This window comes from Hemitrygon akajei, chromosome 2, assembly GCF_048418815.1.
Source record: "Hemitrygon akajei chromosome 2, sHemAka1.3, whole genome shotgun sequence".
NCBI classification, from domain to species: Eukaryota; Metazoa; Chordata; class Chondrichthyes; order Myliobatiformes; family Dasyatidae; genus Hemitrygon; species Hemitrygon akajei.
In genome coordinates this window covers 20,733,111-20,750,180 of record NC_133125.1, presented here as the reverse complement: position 1 = coordinate 20,750,180, position 17,070 = coordinate 20,733,111, and the positions used below count along the sequence as shown (strand labels likewise).

General features: G+C 40.1%; 1 protein-coding gene across 2 annotated transcripts in view; it reads left to right on the top strand.

Moving 5' to 3' along the window:
* The first annotated feature begins 276 nt into the window (after positions 1-276).
* LOC140739687 (ephrin-A5-like) overlaps positions 277-17,070 on the top strand; it is a 197,323-nt gene continuing 180,529 nt past the window's right edge. The window contains exon 1 of one of the 2 annotated variants that reach the window (XM_073068085.1): positions 277-1,356. In XM_073068085.1, coding sequence (XP_072924186.1) covers positions 1,238-1,356 — 119 coding nt within the window. In that variant the 5' untranslated portion in view covers positions 277-1,237. The remainder of the gene's footprint in view (positions 1,357-17,070) is intronic. The other variant, XM_073068075.1, reaches the window with a different exon arrangement.

Genomic DNA, 17,070 nt, shown 5'->3' with positions numbered 1-17,070 from the left:
GATGGTCGTGGAGAAGATCAGAGGGGCCATAATTCTTTTCGATGCAATGAACCGGTTTGCTCAAACCAGGCTGGAGAGGAATGGGAAGCAAATGCCGGGTGCTGAGAAGATGCGAGATGACAACCGAGCGCCAAGCCCCGGCATCGCCGCCAGCGCTGTGACTTGGCCGGGCCTCGGACGAGTGCAGATATTGGCGGAGAGGGTCTGGGGGGCGGGACCCGGCCCAGCCAATCGGCGCTGGAGGCAGGGGCCGGCGCTCCGCCCACCCCCCGCCCAGGCCCCGCCCCTCCAGCTGATCCGCCTCCCCCGCCGGCCCCCAAAACAAGCCGGAGCCGCCAGACTGTCAATGAAGCAGCGGCGCGCTCGTCCTGCAGGCTCGGCTCTCCGCCCGACTCGGATTTCTCCTCGGGATCCTGGCTGCTCGCCTCTCTCAGCCCGACAGGGGAGGGGCGTACACCAAACCCAACCCCCCCCAAAAAAAAACAACACCCCCCCCCTTGTGCAGGAGGGGCAGCTCCTGTTCGTGTCGGTCGCTGCTTGCCCGCACCGTGTTTGCGGAGAGCTCGCACTCCTGAGTGCGAAAGCTGCGGCGGCGACGACTTGCTTCCAGCTCTTATCTTCAGCGGGGGGTGGGGGGTTCTGGGGAGGGAGGGGTAGGCGAGGCAAAAAAAAAGAAGGATGCTTTTGACTGATTGACTGGGGACTGTCGCCTCGGGATTCTCCAGCCGGTCTTGTTATACTCCCAGTAACTGAACACATATAATTTAAAACATCGATCTCGCTCTCACACATCACCGCCACCAGCAGCACCAACAACGCACGCCGTTACTTCAGGCTCTCTTTGCACCGACTTTTTTTTTTGGCTGATCGCTGCCCCAGTTGCATACAGATTGCGGACTTCTAACCTCGTTTCGCAGAACTTTGCGCCAACCTCACTCCCTCCTGACAGTGGGTCCGGGAATTCGTAATTGTTTTATTTGATTTCACAGACCACTGCCTCACACTCAACGTGGTTCCAATGAATTAATACCTGCAGCGGGGTCTCTTGTTGCTTTGAAGCGGTTTGCACCGTTACAGGTATTTCCTAACCATTTCTTGCTACAGTTTTGGACTTTTATCAATCCGATTCCGGACTTTGAATTATCTGAAGAGACTGAACATCTGAAGCTTTAACTTTGGAAGAGTGTCTGTTACAGGCAGACTTAAAGGGCGGGTTCTTCTCATCTCCGCTGCAGCCATGATCAACACGGAGATACTTGTCGTCTTCCTGCTGCTCTGGATGTGTGTTTGGTCGCAGGAGCCCGGCAAAGTGGTGGCCGATCGGTACGCCGTCTACTGGAACAGCAGCAACCCGAGGTAAGGCGCGCTGGAGCGGGCCGCCCGACCCGGCCCGGCCCGGCTGCACCGCGGCGGCGGGGGAGGCAGCGCCGCAGTTGCCTCTTCTGATACTAAATGCAGAAATCTCCGCTGGGAGTTGCAGAAACTGCTGCTTCCACAGGTCTGGGTTATTTTCTGCTAAACCCTGTGGGTGACATTATTTTGTGAAAGGTAGGTGTGTGTGTGTGTGGAGGGGCGGGGGGGTTAGAAATCCTAATATTACACTAGTCCGACTCGACTCCTTGTGATCCCGAGGCAGACTGGGGGAGCGTTTTCAGGTGATGAACCGTGCTTATCGCTGTAGTGACAGGCACATGGATCGGGTTAGTGTGTTGAATGGCAATGAGACGCCCGCACCGTTTAAAAGTTGCGGCTCTGGGCGCGGGGGTTTGAACGCCGCCGCTTCTCTCTCTCTCTCTGCTCTGCCCGCAGAGGAGTTGGGAACTCGAGCACCTCCCAACAAGTCGCTGCACTGCCTTCCCAGGACAGCGTGAAAGCGGCGGCCGAGACTCCCATCATCGAGCCAGCCAAGTCTGTCCGTCCGTCGCCGGCTTCTCCGCCAGCCCTTCCCCCGACTGAGACCATATCAATAAGGGAGGCGCGCTAGGGTGCCGAAGGCGGCTTCATAGTCCGCCCGCAGGGTTTAAAGATTTTTTTTAAAAAGGTGTATGTTATATAAAAGGTGCAGGGGCAGAGGGTTATTAAATGTGAGCTGAAAGTGGTGCACGTGTGAGACGCAACTACTTGGAGTTGTGCAGGCGGTGCCTCCTGCTTATTGTGAGCGCGAGAGGCGCTAAAGTTTGAGTGAAACTTGGAGACGGCTTCAGCCGTCAGTCTGAGATCCCCAGCTTCGGATACACCGCCAGTAAAAAAAAAACCTTTCAGGGTTACTGTCCGATCAGGGCAGTCACAAACCTTACAACCGTGACGATTCCTACAGATGTTCTTATATAAGTGTCCTCTGCCCGAGTACAGTTTAAAACTTACCAAATACATCGCTAGTGCTATCAGCGTTTACTTTTTAACGAGATCGAACATAAAAAAATGACTTTTGCAAGAATAAAAACGCAACATTTAGTTCCGATTTTCAGCTGCACCTTCTGGCGACCCCACCCATGCTCACACACCTCTTCTCGAACTGATTAGAAGATAGCGAAAGTTTCCATTTCAGAAGTCAACCTAAATGTGGGACAGTAAAATTTCAGTAAAATTAAACATTGATGGATCAAAACGGGAAAAAAGTTCTAATAACTTGCTGCATGAGGAACTAATTGAGAGGTTCCCATTTCAAAGGTATCTCTCAGCACATTTCCAGCTGCCGTGCCGCAAATAATTTTGAACAAATCCTTCGAAATCCTGCCATTTGTCGTCATCAATTGTTCTTTCTGGTTTTCTCGCCAAACGTTTTATTTACCAAAGATTTGAGTGTCTATTTGTGCCAGTGACTAACATATTCTATTTGAATAATCGAGTGGCAAAGATGAAAATATTTTCCAGAATAGCTTGTTGAAATTTGCATATAATTGCATTTTAAAATAAAACAATTGCAAACAATTAAATTTTTTCGATTTTAAACTTGGTTCAATGACTTCTCAAATGTATTAATTTTCTGTAGAGAAACTTCAGTTTAAAAAGTGAGTGCACATCAAAAGCTTGTTTTATTGTTTCATTCAAAGTAACACACAATTGTTAAACATACAATTAGTGATTCAGGTCGGTGCTATTGAATGAGCTACGTTTTGGCCGATTCTGTCATTTTGTCTAATGTGTTTTCCATCTCTGGTTTTAAGTGCGTGTATAATTGTCCTTTACCCTGCTGCTCACAAATTATATATAAATCAATTTCATCAGCTCCACACTCTGTGCCATTCTTTTGTTATCTTCTCTTTATGTATCTGTTTCTGTGAATCAGTAAATTGTGTTTTTGTTTTGGAGAGGGTCTTCACTACATCTACTGCTTTTTTTTAGCTTACTGAACGTGCTTGAGTGCACTTTTGGATTTTTCATTGTGATTTGTGTACTTTATGTTTTTTCTCTTACTGTGTTATCCTCTATCTATCTGTGTGTCACTGTCAGTATCCCACTTGGTATGTTCTGTGCAAAGTTCCCTCGATTCCTGTGTATCTCCCTTTCTTTCTAGCGCGTTGGTAATGCCCCAGTTTGAGCTGAGATGAACAAATGGATTTAGGTCACAGGGCATGTTTTTTTTTCGCATTTACTCTACTGCTAGGCAAAAACCTGTTTCCAGCTTACAAATTGGATTCTAAGCTATTGGGAGAATTTCCTCACCCGGCCTGGTATGATTGAAGGCTCTGTTATCTCCTTTGTGGGTCTAAATATGATGAATTGGGAATAATAAAAAAATTCAATTCCGCCAACTTTTGTTGCACTTACTTTAGTTATTTGATGTACTCATAGGTTCTATCAATGTTTTATCAAAGAAAATGACTCCTGCAGTGATGAAATATGGTACATTTTTTTTAACGAGTTGGCCTTTTACCTTGTGGCTTTTCGAATATCTATAATAAAGAAACCATGCGGAACTCTGTTTAAAGATGTCTATATTGAAGTGAATTGTATTGTGGTATTTCAGAACACCGACAGAACATTTGCCGCTTGTTGTAATTTTCAGTTTCCATAATTATGAGCAACAGTAGAAAAGTCTTTCACGCTCTTTTCACTCCAAGTTCTTTTGAGTTGCTTGATTAATACATTAGTTTATTTTTTCCTCTCCTAGAAAACTGGGAAGATAACATGAAAACTTTGCAGTGATGCAAAGACTTGATCGAAATCTCAGTATAGAGTTTCTTCATCAAAATTTAGATGATAAATGGTGGTGGAATTCGCCATCAGTAAAACTGAATATTGAAAATCGAGGTATCACCTAAGTGGCAGGCGAACACTTTTGCATTTTAGTGTATCCCAACATTTGACTGGATGCCCTTGATGACACTGGCTGCCCAGTTTGATGTCTTTAACTACCAGCTACATATATTTCATTTTGTTGCCGTAGTTCTCTGTGAAAATATGCAAAAATGATGACAATTGTATTGTACTTTTTTTTTACAGAAAGTACAATCATTCATTTCCCCTAATGTTTCTTTGCAATATGGATAAAATCCACAAATTAGTAGATATTAAAACAAGTATATCTGGAGGGAAAATTGCAAATAAAAATTATATTTATTGGCCATAGCATAAATAGGATAAATGTATTAATGGCTATACCTTAAAGACAAGGACTCTAAGGTTCTTTGTTCATTTCAATGCATTTCCTTTCAGCAGCCACTATAAAAAATGCATTTTTTCTACTATCATCCTTGTCTTTTCAATTTCTGTATTACTGGAGAAGACTATTTAGAAATATTAATTGGGGAAAAATGAATATATTGATGTGCAAAAGAAACAAGAGAATCCTCACTGCTGGTCTGGAGATTTAATGCTGCATGCGAGTAGGATTAATGCTGATTATTATGGACTGGGGTGGGGGACTGCATTTTATTTGCAGGGGAAAGTTTGAGTGACTGTTTCAGCACTTCCAGGAAGGGGACTGCTGCTGCTCATAAATGTGTTCTGTTTCTGATTGTAAAATTCAACAGAATAGGGTTTTGCAGTTCATTATATGGTGCTTTAGTTAAAGTTAATGGCTTTGCTGTATCCAGTGACTGCTACAGGAGCAAACCCAGCTCCTTCAATGTGGTCCTTTTGTGTGAAGTCGAGAGAAGCCAGGTCCAAGTAAGGGTTTCACAGGCTGCTGCCTCCAGAGAGAAGGTACTGACGAGCAAATTATTAGAGGTTAATTACCCTTGTCCCTGAAAAGAGAGAAAAATTCTTCCCTTTCAGATCTGCAAATGCTTTAATGAAGGGGTTACATTCCGACCCACCCAGATGCTGCATCCTGGTTGGTGTGAAGTAGCCAAAGATGAGCCTTTTCTGCCGTCCTGTTGCTGTGGATCTGGTAATCTAACAATACCATGCTGTGCAAGAGTAAAGGAATGAATGTAATTAGTCTTTAAGGGGTCCAGCCAGGGCTTACTTTGTAAGAGAGAAGAGAAAATTGCCAAAAGAAAAAGTTGGAATCGAGGAACCAATTCATGCACATAGAAGAGCAGACATTTATAGTAGTTGTACTCAAAGTGGATCTTCAGATGTGTATTCTTGCTCTAGAAGCTTGGCAAATATGTAGGATATTTTTCCTTTTTTGAAATAATGTAAGCAAATAGATCCTTACCTATTATTTTGGCAAGATATTGTACATATCTATTGGATGCTTAAAATTAAGATAATTTCTAGTATGGTAATGCAGTTATGTTATGGAAGGTGTTCATTTTCACAGGATTTAGAAAGAGAGAAAGATTAGCTTTGTTCCTCACATGTACTTTGACAGCATAGAGTGAAATGCATCATTTGTGTCAAATCAAATTAGCAAGAATTGTGCTGAGGGTGTCATGCTTCCAACACCAACCTAGCATGCCCACAACTTCCTAATCGTGATTGTAGGTCTTCGGGATGCGAGAGGAAGTCGGAGTACCCGGAGGAAACCCACGCGGTCACGGGGAGAAATGTACAAACTCTGTACTGCAGTTACAACAGTTATCATGTTTGAGGCAGCGCAATGCTTTTTGATGTTCTCAGTACAAGCACAGGGGCTTCTGGCAGGTGTTCCACTTTAACTTCCAAATCTCAAAGATGTATGGTTTGGCAGGTTAGTTGGTGACTGTAAATTGCCTCTAGTCTGTGAATGTATTAGAGCTGGGCATTGGTGAGGTGGGGGTGGGGTTTATTGGTGAGCAGCTAGGTTTATTTCTGTGTGATATAACTATGAATATACATTTTTAAAGTAACCAGAAACCAATCCTCATTGGTGTATCTTTATTTGGAATATGAATAAAACAGTGAATAAAAGTATAGTTGTATGGAGGTATCATTGTGTGATTCCCTGTAAGGAAAAATAATACTTTGCAAGAAAGTAACAAAGATGATAGAAATCTGATCATTTTTAAAAACTGAAAATAGTTTAAATCAATTTTTGTAACATTTATTCTCTATATACAATTTGCTGTAGTTGTATAAAACAAGTATTTCTTTCATACTGTACGATTTTTAAAAACAAATTTCCTGACCAATTCAATACAGTTCAAGTAAGATACGACTTTCCTAAGAATAAAGGAAGCATTTTGCAAATTTCAAAGACTCGACATAGAAATATCAAGAGGAATACATTCAGCTATGTACATCAAGCCTTTTAAATTTTTATGTGTAATTCCAGAATTGACCATTTTGCCTTATTTGCACCATCTTTAACCTGAATATTTAACTCTAAGGCAGCTTTTAATATTTTGCCTATATTCGTTTTCTTCCTCTCATTAGATTTGCTAATATTAATTGCATTTTTTCCAACAAAGCAGTTAGTTTATGCAAAGGCTTAAAGAAGCCATGATTATTCAGACCAGTATTAAATTTTTTTTTAAAGAAAATAAATTAATACACCGGGGAAGAAACCCCCAGTAGCAGCCATTCATCGTATACTCCAGTTACTTACACAGTCGGTTTTGATAATCCCATGCCACTTTTGCTATCAGATATAAATGCATCCAGTTGCTTGATAATTCAAATCAATCCTGCAACCTAATTAGTTGTCAAGGAAGTTTGACAGGAGGATGCCTCTTCCTGGGATTGTGGATGGTGCCTTCCTTTTAGGCATTGCCTCCTTCCTTGCCAAACTTTTTGTTCTGACTTGTACTTAGATTTTTAAAAATCCTCTTGACATTTCTGTCTTTCAAGTGTGCTCTTTCTCCAAATCCCTTATCTCTCCAAAAGGTGATGCATGTTGACTGTGCATGCCAAATATCTACACATTTTTTCTGTAATTACCTTTCAGAATCACTTCAGTTATAATTACACCCTTCTCACAGCACTGACATGGCCCTAACTGAATCCAGAAGCAATGTTTTCTTTGTCATTGATGGTGGGGCAATTTCCATCTTTAATTCAGAAATTTCTCCCAGCAATATTGCCTGCTGTTTGACCTCTTGTTCTTACATTTCTGCCCTCCCTTCACAATGTCATTGATCGCTGTTCCTTCCACCTCTTGCTATGTCCTAATCTCATTTTTCCCTGCTGTTCCAGCACTCAATAGAATTTTCTATGTGATGGGCACTGCAAATGCAAAATGCTAAAATGGTTGGCTTTATTTATCACGTTCAGTGCATCAAAATATACAATAAAATGCGTTGCTTAGCGTCAAATGGGACTAGGTGAGAGTAAGCGTTCGGTGCGGTCTAGAAGGGCCGAGATGGCCTGTTTCCGTGCTGTAGTTGTTATATGGTTAAATCAAACCAGTGAGTACTGTGCTGGGCAGCTCGCGAGAGTTGCCACATTTCCAACGCCAACATAGCGTGCCCACGGCTCATTGACTCTCTCTCTGCAACCTTTGGAATGTGGGAAGAAACCCTATCATCTAGAGGAAACCTACAATGTCACGGGGAGAAGGACAAACTGTACGGGCAGTGGGGGGGGAATCGAATGCATATCTTACAGCTGGTACTGTAAAGCGATTGCACTGTTACACTACCTTGCTGCCTCTTCCGTGCTCTCTTTGATTGTGGCTTGATGAAAAATGGGAAGGGCTTTCTTGTCTATTCTTGCTGGTTCTGAATCCATTGTAGCAGCCCGTCTTTCCTCGGCACCCACGATATCCTGTCAGCATTCTTTTTAGGGCTATGTAGTAATTAAATACTTGTCAAAGGAGAATTTTTCATAATACTTTAAAGCAGAAAAGACAGGGGTCTGCTGTGAGCTTTGACTGTCTGGGGAACAATGAAAACTAATTACAGAAAGGGCTGTCACTTTTGTTAAACTTGTCACTTTGGGGGTAAAAGCAAGACCAAGTATGTGTTTTACCAATGACTATCATGAGGGGGAAGTGTGATGGGTTACTCCATCCCTCAAACTTTTCCATGTGCATAGTTGTCTTCTGACCTGGTCTTGGGTTTGTTTTCTCCACTTACATTTGTTTATTGTTTGTGGTGTCTTCAAAAGTACTGTGGGCAGTTCTTGGGAGCTCTGCTTTTCAGAGGAGCCTACGTGTGGGCTGGAGGCAAACAGATCAACCTTTATATGTTGGTTATGGGTGATGCTAGAGATAATTCCGAGCAGGTAATGTACGGAAACATTCTGACTTTTAAGTTTGTATTGAGCTTGTGTACACAACCCTGAGTTAATTCTGCACCTGTATAACAAAACATATATTGCTGCTGAGAAGTAAGATTATTTTAAAGGCGACAGCAAAAATGGGAGCAGTCATCAATCTGAGAGTGTCATATATTGTTTTTCGTGAGGTGAGTTTATACCCGACTAACTCACCCAAGTCTTAATACATTCTACCAAGCAGTGATTGGTCCCTTTCATAAAATTCTATTTCGCTGAATGAAATCTCAGAACCCTTCAGCTCATGGATGCTGTATTTCCTCTTTCCATGCAAACAGCTGCCCCCACGTATATAGCCTAGAGAAGCACAGTAAGATTGTGTGCTGAGGGAGGGTGGTGATTGAATAGGCTCAAAAGCTTAGTTCCATATCTTCACGGGTCTAGTCCAAGGCGAGACTACATGGTTTCTTTCTGACGCAAGGAAAGGACAAAGAAACCAATGGGTTGGACTAACCAGTGAGGGGGAGAGGGGACTGTAGTGAGTTGTAAATGAAGTCCTGGCTCATTTGATTTGCAGTGGAACAGATATCTTAAATATATTTGTGTATCTTCATCAAAAAGTAGAGAATTTCAGTTTAGCAAATGGTTTTTAAAAGCATATGGCATTCTTCTAAGAAGGATGGGGCTGCTGCCCTTGCCGTCAGCTGCTGTATTTTGACACCACCATCACAGAGTGGTTGCGTAGGTGACCGTTGAGGTGCGCTCACATTCAGATCTGAATGGGGTAATGATATACAAGGGGCTTCTTTCAAAATGACGAGTTTTGTGTAGTTTCAGAGTACTAGGCAAAGCTGAGCCAGCTCCCTTTTGCACCAGCTGGAATTAGCTCTCGAAAGCTTGTGAACATTTTAACAATTGCTTCATTTTTGATTGAAGTTAATACCGTTCTAAACTAATGAATAATTACAGATCAAATGCAGGAGAATGGCTGGGAGCATTCTGAAGGGGAGACTACTATTCTTCAGGCAGATAGTTGTATTTGTCGCTGATTCCGGGTTGTTAATCAGAATGTATACGCTCATGACCACGCCTTGTAATTTTTAAGATTTTCAATAGCCTCAATTACTCCTGTATAAAAACTAATTTTGCAACTTGGAACTGGAATGCAAATTGGAGAAATAATAAATAAAACTGGAATTAGTCAGTTTTAACAATAAAATTGAAAAAAAAACTTTTTTTTATTGTTTTACATTGGTAAGTCAGTTTTGACAATACATTTATAGAGCCGATTGTTCATTTTCCTTTGAGAATTCAGCTTTCAAAGTGCAGATGTTGTACTTAGACAATTGACATTTATCTGTGGCTACTCAATAGAATAAGGGAGTCAAAGATGTGAATTGCGGGAATAGAAAAATGGAGGTACTTAAGGACAGCTTTAAATGAACAGATATTATTGTTGTCATTATCGTTCTAGTTGCAATTTATTATAGAAGTTGGTACTTTAAATTATGAAAGCACTTAATGTTGCCAGGCTATGAAAATAATTGAAAGAATATTTGAAAGTGAATGATTCTTGAAAGCTGTAATGTAAACCTAAGGGGTAGTGATTCCGTATGTTGTGAACGTTTATCATAATGAATATTTTGTTTCATTTTAAAAAAGGTCTTGGCAGTATGGTCAACTATAATTGAAGAGGTCGTAAATTTATCTTAACAAGATATCAGATTGAGCTAACACTGTACCTTGTTAGATCAAGATTAGATAGTAAAAGTTTTAAAGTAAGGTCAACACAAACATTCCATCAGAAAAGAGTAAGTTATTTCACTCTAGGTCTGAATATCCCAATTCTCATAGATTCTAAAGTGAGGAAGAAATATGTGAAAAGGGAACTTTAATTTACAAGTCTTCACATGTAACGAGAGCACCAAATTCCAATACATATGCTTGTTCATATTCAGTGAAGCTGTCACAAAACCATTTGAGAGCATTGCAAACAAAGCGAAACGTTCATTCAGGTGTGTGAAAATAGGACAGATTTGTCTTCATGAGATTAGTTAGACCAAATAAAGTAAACTTGGGACTCCTTCAAATGACAGTCAGTTTAACTGGCAGCAGCATCCAGTTGCTGAATCGGGTGATAAGCCATTTGTAACCACAAGCATCACTTCACCAGAGTTTTACAGATGAATGGGGTTATTTGGCTCAGCTTAGATCTTAAAAGTTGCATTATTTACAAGAACTTGACATCGATGGCAATTCACATTGAGGGTACACGGAAAACAGACTTTCTCTTTATAAGACCAAAAGACATAGGAGCAGAATTGGGCCATTCAGCCCATTAAGTCTGTACTGCCATTCTATTGTGACTGATTTATTATCCCTCTCAACCCATACCCCCAGCCTTTTATGGTTATGAATTTTATGCTAATATAAATAGGTTTAGATTTTACCTCTAATGAAGATCAATTCACAAAATATAGTTAAAAAAATGTTCATGGAATTTCTTTGGTTGGAATTATATGCACAGCGCTCATTAAATAATTTTAATTCATCTGGATCTTGGGCTTCTGTTAGAAGAGAGTGGCCAGAGTTTGACTGGTTCCCCAGGAATCGAGTCTGTGGTGGTGGTGGTGGTGATAATGTGGGGTGTTAGCAAGGAACCAAGGAGAATAAATTACTTGAGGAAAATTAAAGGAACCAGCTCAGTTTGCGTTCCTAAGTCTGGCCTCAGCCCTTCATGAGGGGAATCCCAGCTGAGGCAGTGTTTTTCCAGTAATGATCCATCATGAGTTTTGCCTTTGATCAATGTGACCTAATTTCCTGGGCAGTCTGATAAATTTCATCTGACGAGTGACTGATGTTGAATTTTGTGTCATTGGTGAAAGGGTGAATTGCCATTAGAAATAATTAATTGAATTTACAGAATGGCGTTATTTGTCTTGGAAATGGTTGCAACTGTGCACCACTCAGTATTGCCAGACAAAAAGCACTACAGACACCGAACAAAGTGTCAAAATTTCTAGTCCATTGTCTTCTGTCTCTTTTAATCCATGAGAGGTGTTGTCATATTTTTATTTTCTTATAGTTTGGAAACATTTTTTAATCAATAACACCCTCTATACAACTAAGTCAGTGGATTTCAATTGATGTACGTATACAAAACTCATTAGATATTTCTTATTTTCTATATTAGATTACTTTGATATATTAATATATTTTATACAGCATTCGTCATTATACTCCAGCATCTTTTTTGGAGAAAATGGAGAAAATTTGTTTAGTTTGTAAGGCAAGAGTTACATGCACGATCAGTTCTGATTTGACAACTAACGGAGTTGGTGCTATTTCTAAACTGGATTTTAATTCCTAGTGTGGTTTTGATTACATTGATAGGTTTTCTAGCCTTGCAGCTCATGGTGAGAGGACTAAAGCGGTATTTCAGCATATTGTCATTTGAGGTAGTTTTTATTTTATATTCTGTTCTTTTAATAATTTTTTTAAATGCTGTTTCTGTGATATTTCTGGAAGCCCAGGCTCTGACTTGGCTCCCTGTTGCAATTCCACCTGGAGAGAACTATAAAACGGTGCCATCAAACTCCAGTAAATATTGACTGTGCCTCAGAGTTTTTGACCACTGTGGAAGCTGGAATAACCACATTAAAAGCTGCTTTTGTTCTGCTGTAGGCCCGTGTTCTGACACCAGAACATGTACGTTTTAAAAAGCTGGCTTCAGAAGGATACGGGACAAGGTAGTGAGGGTGGGAATTGGAAAAGGCAACACATGGCAATCTGTAAGTAATTAATTTGAAAGGAAGAAGTAAAACCCGCAAAATTGAAGAATCTTCCTCAAAGCTAAGTGAAAAGCACCATCCTCATGGAGGGATGGGATTTGCAAATGGAGGCAGCTAATTGACTCACAAAATTTGTCCCTTTTGTGTTATTGGCCAGATGCAACATTCAGTGTGGATAGAAAGATTTGGTTAAATTTTCAGTATCAAGTTTATTTTCATTGGCACAAATAGAACCCCATGCAGAGTATTTTTGCTGAAACATTTTTTTAATGCTTGTACTGTAGAAATCTGAATTGTATTGTATGTGCATTTCCATCAGGGATTCCCAAGCTGGGGTCCATAGATCCCTCGGGTTAATCCATGGCGTAATTAAGGTTGGGAGCCCCTGATTGTAGTTGGATGCATTGAAAATGATTTAACCATACTTTTGAAGGTGTCTGGTGAGTAGATTTAGGTGCAAGTAGAGCATTCAATTGGGATGCCAGGGTAAATGATCAATTCCACTGCATAGAGGTACTGAGCACTGATTGATTCCAGCTTAATAATGTCCTTCCAATATTGTGGAAGTTTTTGTATTAATGTTTGGTGGATATGCAAGTCTAAACTGTTTCAGTTAATTGTTGATCTATTAAAGCTGAATATAATAAACCTCATGAGAATTTGTACACAAGAGTTAGTTGAACAGGTACTATAATCAAAAGACACGGCAAAATACAAGGGTTGATGGATTGGAGCTGGTTAGTCGCATTTACTAAACAGATCTATTGGATAACAATTTAAGCAAATGTGAACAAGCATGTAGCAGGTAGTTTAAGAGCTTTATCTTACAGCTTTGAACAGAATAGCTGGTATGCATTTTAATTAAAGGATGCAAAATAATGTCCTTCAAATTGTAAATTCAATTCAGGTGGATAAAAATATTGCCAGTGTTATATTTGGTGTAATGTTAAGATTGATGTGGTACGATGAAGTTAGCAGTGTGGGCTTGATCTTTCCTTTTGACATCTCTATTTTAAAAAATATTTTGTTTAAGGTTGAGGAAGAAAGGGTTGAGGAGAAGTGCTTTGCTAGTATTTGAATTTGCACTTTATCTTCTTAGTAATTTTGTTCACCGAAGCTAAGGCAGTATCGGGCCAGTATTAATGCCACAACATAGAGCTAAGTGAAAATGACAAAAATTATGCCTCCTACATTATGAAAGCATGGAGGAATATTGCTGCATTTGTTACAATATTATAAGCAGATTCTCTTAACTTTTGCTCAATAAATTTGGTTTAGAACAAATATTTAGTGTTACGGTAGCAATGTAGAATTCCTCATAGCTGAGGTAATAACCTCAGTTGTTCAAAATATTGTTGCTGTGGCTGTTGAATGCTGAATTTGTTCTGGCATGTTGACTAATCTTTACACTGTTTGCTATGGAGTCATTACTTTGCTTTTAAATGTTTGTTCAAGCATCCTTAAACATACATTGGCTAACTTGTGATGATTTTTTTTGACTTGATATTATTTGCTTTCAGTACAATTTAAAGCTTCCACTGATTATTAGTGTACTGGTGAAATCATAAAAGCTGTAACTTCCCTTCACTGCCAACATCGCAGTAGTCTTGGCTCTTGTGAAATACTGTCTTTTATTCTCGCAAAGCTTCAAGAATAATGGCCTACACGTATTTTCTCTTCAAAGTTCAAAGTAAATTTACTATCAAAGTACAGATATGTCATCATACCCTATCCTGAGATTCATTTTCTTGTGGGCATTCACGGTTACTATGAGAAAAACATAATAGAATCAATGAAAAACCACACACAACAAACAACCAATGTGCAAAAGGCAACAAACTGCAAATAAAAAAAGAGGAAAGGAAAACAATTACAATAAATAAGTAGGCATTGAATATTGAGAGCATGAGTTGTATAGTCCTTGGAAATATTCCATGCCTATTTCTTCTGGATTCTAAACCCATTCCACTGTTCCTTGCGCAAACGTATTTTTGTTTTAGATTTTGAAACTGTTGTCCCTTTTGACTCACCAATCCTCTCTTCCATCATGTCCTTTAAAACCTAAACTTGTTGTTGCATAATCCTGATTCATTCCATCTTCCAATTGTATTTGCTTTTATTAGTTGTTTTAACATCATCAGCTCTAGTCCTTTCTTTTGGGGGGAAAAAATAGAAAATTGCTATTTTGTAATTTGAAAGGAATATGTTTGCCAACGTAGTTTAAACTATATCTTTGTGTCTAGAGGGGTATACTGTGGCCACTGACCAGTAAACGGCACCTCTTGGCTCTTTATGTATTTGCAAATGTCATGCTAGTAGTAGATTTACCAATTGTTCCTAAGGATAAATAGTTTTATTGCAATCATGTCTGTGACACCTCTGTTGCAAGATGAGCTAACATGATTTAAAGTTCAAATGTTCAAAATAAATAGGTCACATCTAATCTTGACTGATCTCTGATATTTTACTTTCTAATATCCAAATCCTCAGTGATGCGACCACTGCAGATTTGCATTTGATGCGAATTGCAGTTGAATTGCAACCAGTGTGAAGGTTGCAGAGGGATTTGCACCAATCATTGTTTGAAATTTAAGCCGTAACTCTGAATTTGGAAATCCTCAAGCAGGTATCAATAACTGGCAAGTGTCTTGATTTTGATTTATCAGAGATAGCTTGATATTTCTCGAAAATAATTCCGCGCAGTTGTTTTTAAACTGAGAAAGGTATTGTAGTCTAAATTCCCCAGTGCGTTCACTGGGAAGCTACACAGAATGGTAGAATCTTAGGCTCGGTCTCCAGCTAATTTATTGAAACTTGAGTCAGAATCATTTGGAGTGCGGCCAGTTTGATGGGGGTGAGTCAGATTAAGCTTTGAGGTTCTGGTGTCCATCCACCTCCAAAATCGTCATGACGACAGGTACTCAGCTCCCCACAGTAAAATCTTGGAAAATGGCCGCGTTGAAGTATTCCACTTGGCTCATCCAGAAATGTGGCAGGAAATGGCGAGGGATGCGGGAGAAGGGGATGTTATGCAGTTTGACGTGTAAGCTTGACGCTGACGTTTGTTGATTGGACTCTTGATTGTTTAAGAAACAATGGACTGTAATAAAAACGGGTTGCATTAAGTGGCCAGTTGACCGGAGCTGTAAACTGAAAACCCACTACACAGCCTTTACTGGTCTGTGCACGTAAATGGCTCTAACGTCGTAAGGGTGCCAAAAATGCAGCTGTTACAGTGAGTTTACTCCACTGTGAAAACACAAAGGTTTGGTAGATGGAGTACTACATGTTTTTGATGTTTACTTATTACAGTAGATCAGAACCCTTTTCCTATTTCTAAATTTCAGTGTCCTATGATAGTGGGAAAGATCATTTAAAAATCTCAACCTCCCTGCTGTGCAAATTAGAAGGTGCCGAGACCATCTTATATACAGCTCCCTGAATGTCATCAATGGGTCCAGAATTTAATTTTTAAATCTGCACCTTGTGAGATGTGTTAAGCATCAGTGCCACTCTGCATCCTTCAAAAAGAGTCATTATTGCTATGTAATTGTAAAATGTTACAGTATTCTGTATTTTAGTGCAGAAATACTTCATTAATGGGGCTTATATCTAGGCGTATAAATACATATTCTGTTGAAATTGCTTTGTTTCTCTAGAATTTGTAGGTTCATTCACAAACTGTAGAGGTATTACAGGGATCGCTGACCCCTGACTCTGTATAATGCAGCCGTATTGCAGGTTCTCAGCAGCCGTGGCTTTATGTCACAATATTAATCATTCTAGATATTGAGGTTAGGCACCCATTTTCCCACCTCTCTCGAGTCTTGTCAGGGTGTTTCTCAGGAGTACACGCGGATAGTGCATCTTGTCCTCTTTTAATCCTTGAATTTTTTTTTCCGTCTAACCTCCCGAAGTTTAAAAGACATCTCGTGGGGGAAAAAATTATCAGCAGAGCTTCTGTTTATGTAGCGGAGTTAAGTTATTTTTGCGGTCCGTAAAAATTACCATTCCAAGTAGAAAATATTACGCAGGATGAATTTGTTGTCTGTCGTCCCTGCTAAATACATTATGGTTTAGTATTTGCATGTTGAACTCTGATTTCGATAGAACCAAATTTCCGATGCAGCAGAGCCCAGATTTCAGAAGCTGAGTTCAATAAACATATATTGTGCGCACAATGCAGGGTGAATTTCTATTGCAATGAATTGCAGCCCCTTATTCAGAGATTTTTTTTCTTCCTCTTTTAATATGTATGTCAAATTAAATTGATTGCACAAAGAACTCGATTTGACCAATTCCAATTCATTTGGTTGCAAATTTACAATCCCAAGGAGAGCAATAAAGGGTTTAGAAAGGCACCTTATCATTGTCCCAAGCACAAAACCCTTCCGTTAAGATCTTTCAGCTAACTTCTCCACTTAAATATCCAGGGGGCAAACTGGCCATTCTTATTAATCGGCTTAAAACTAATGAGATGAATGGATCTTAAGCAGGACCTCAAACTGTCCCAAGGCCTCCACATCAGCAGTTTTGAAGAGATTGAGGGGGAAGGAGGCCAGTTTATGTGTATGTAGAAGGGGGGGTGGGAAAACTGGATCAGACTTCAGAGAAAAGCTAGCTCTTGTTTTCCTAAGATGTCAACACATTCTCAGGTTTACCTCGGGTATTAGGCTGCCCCCTCCCTGTTCAATCATGTGCTGACGAGGCTTGAGAAACAATGAAAGAAGGAATTAGTTTGCTTTTTTTTGGG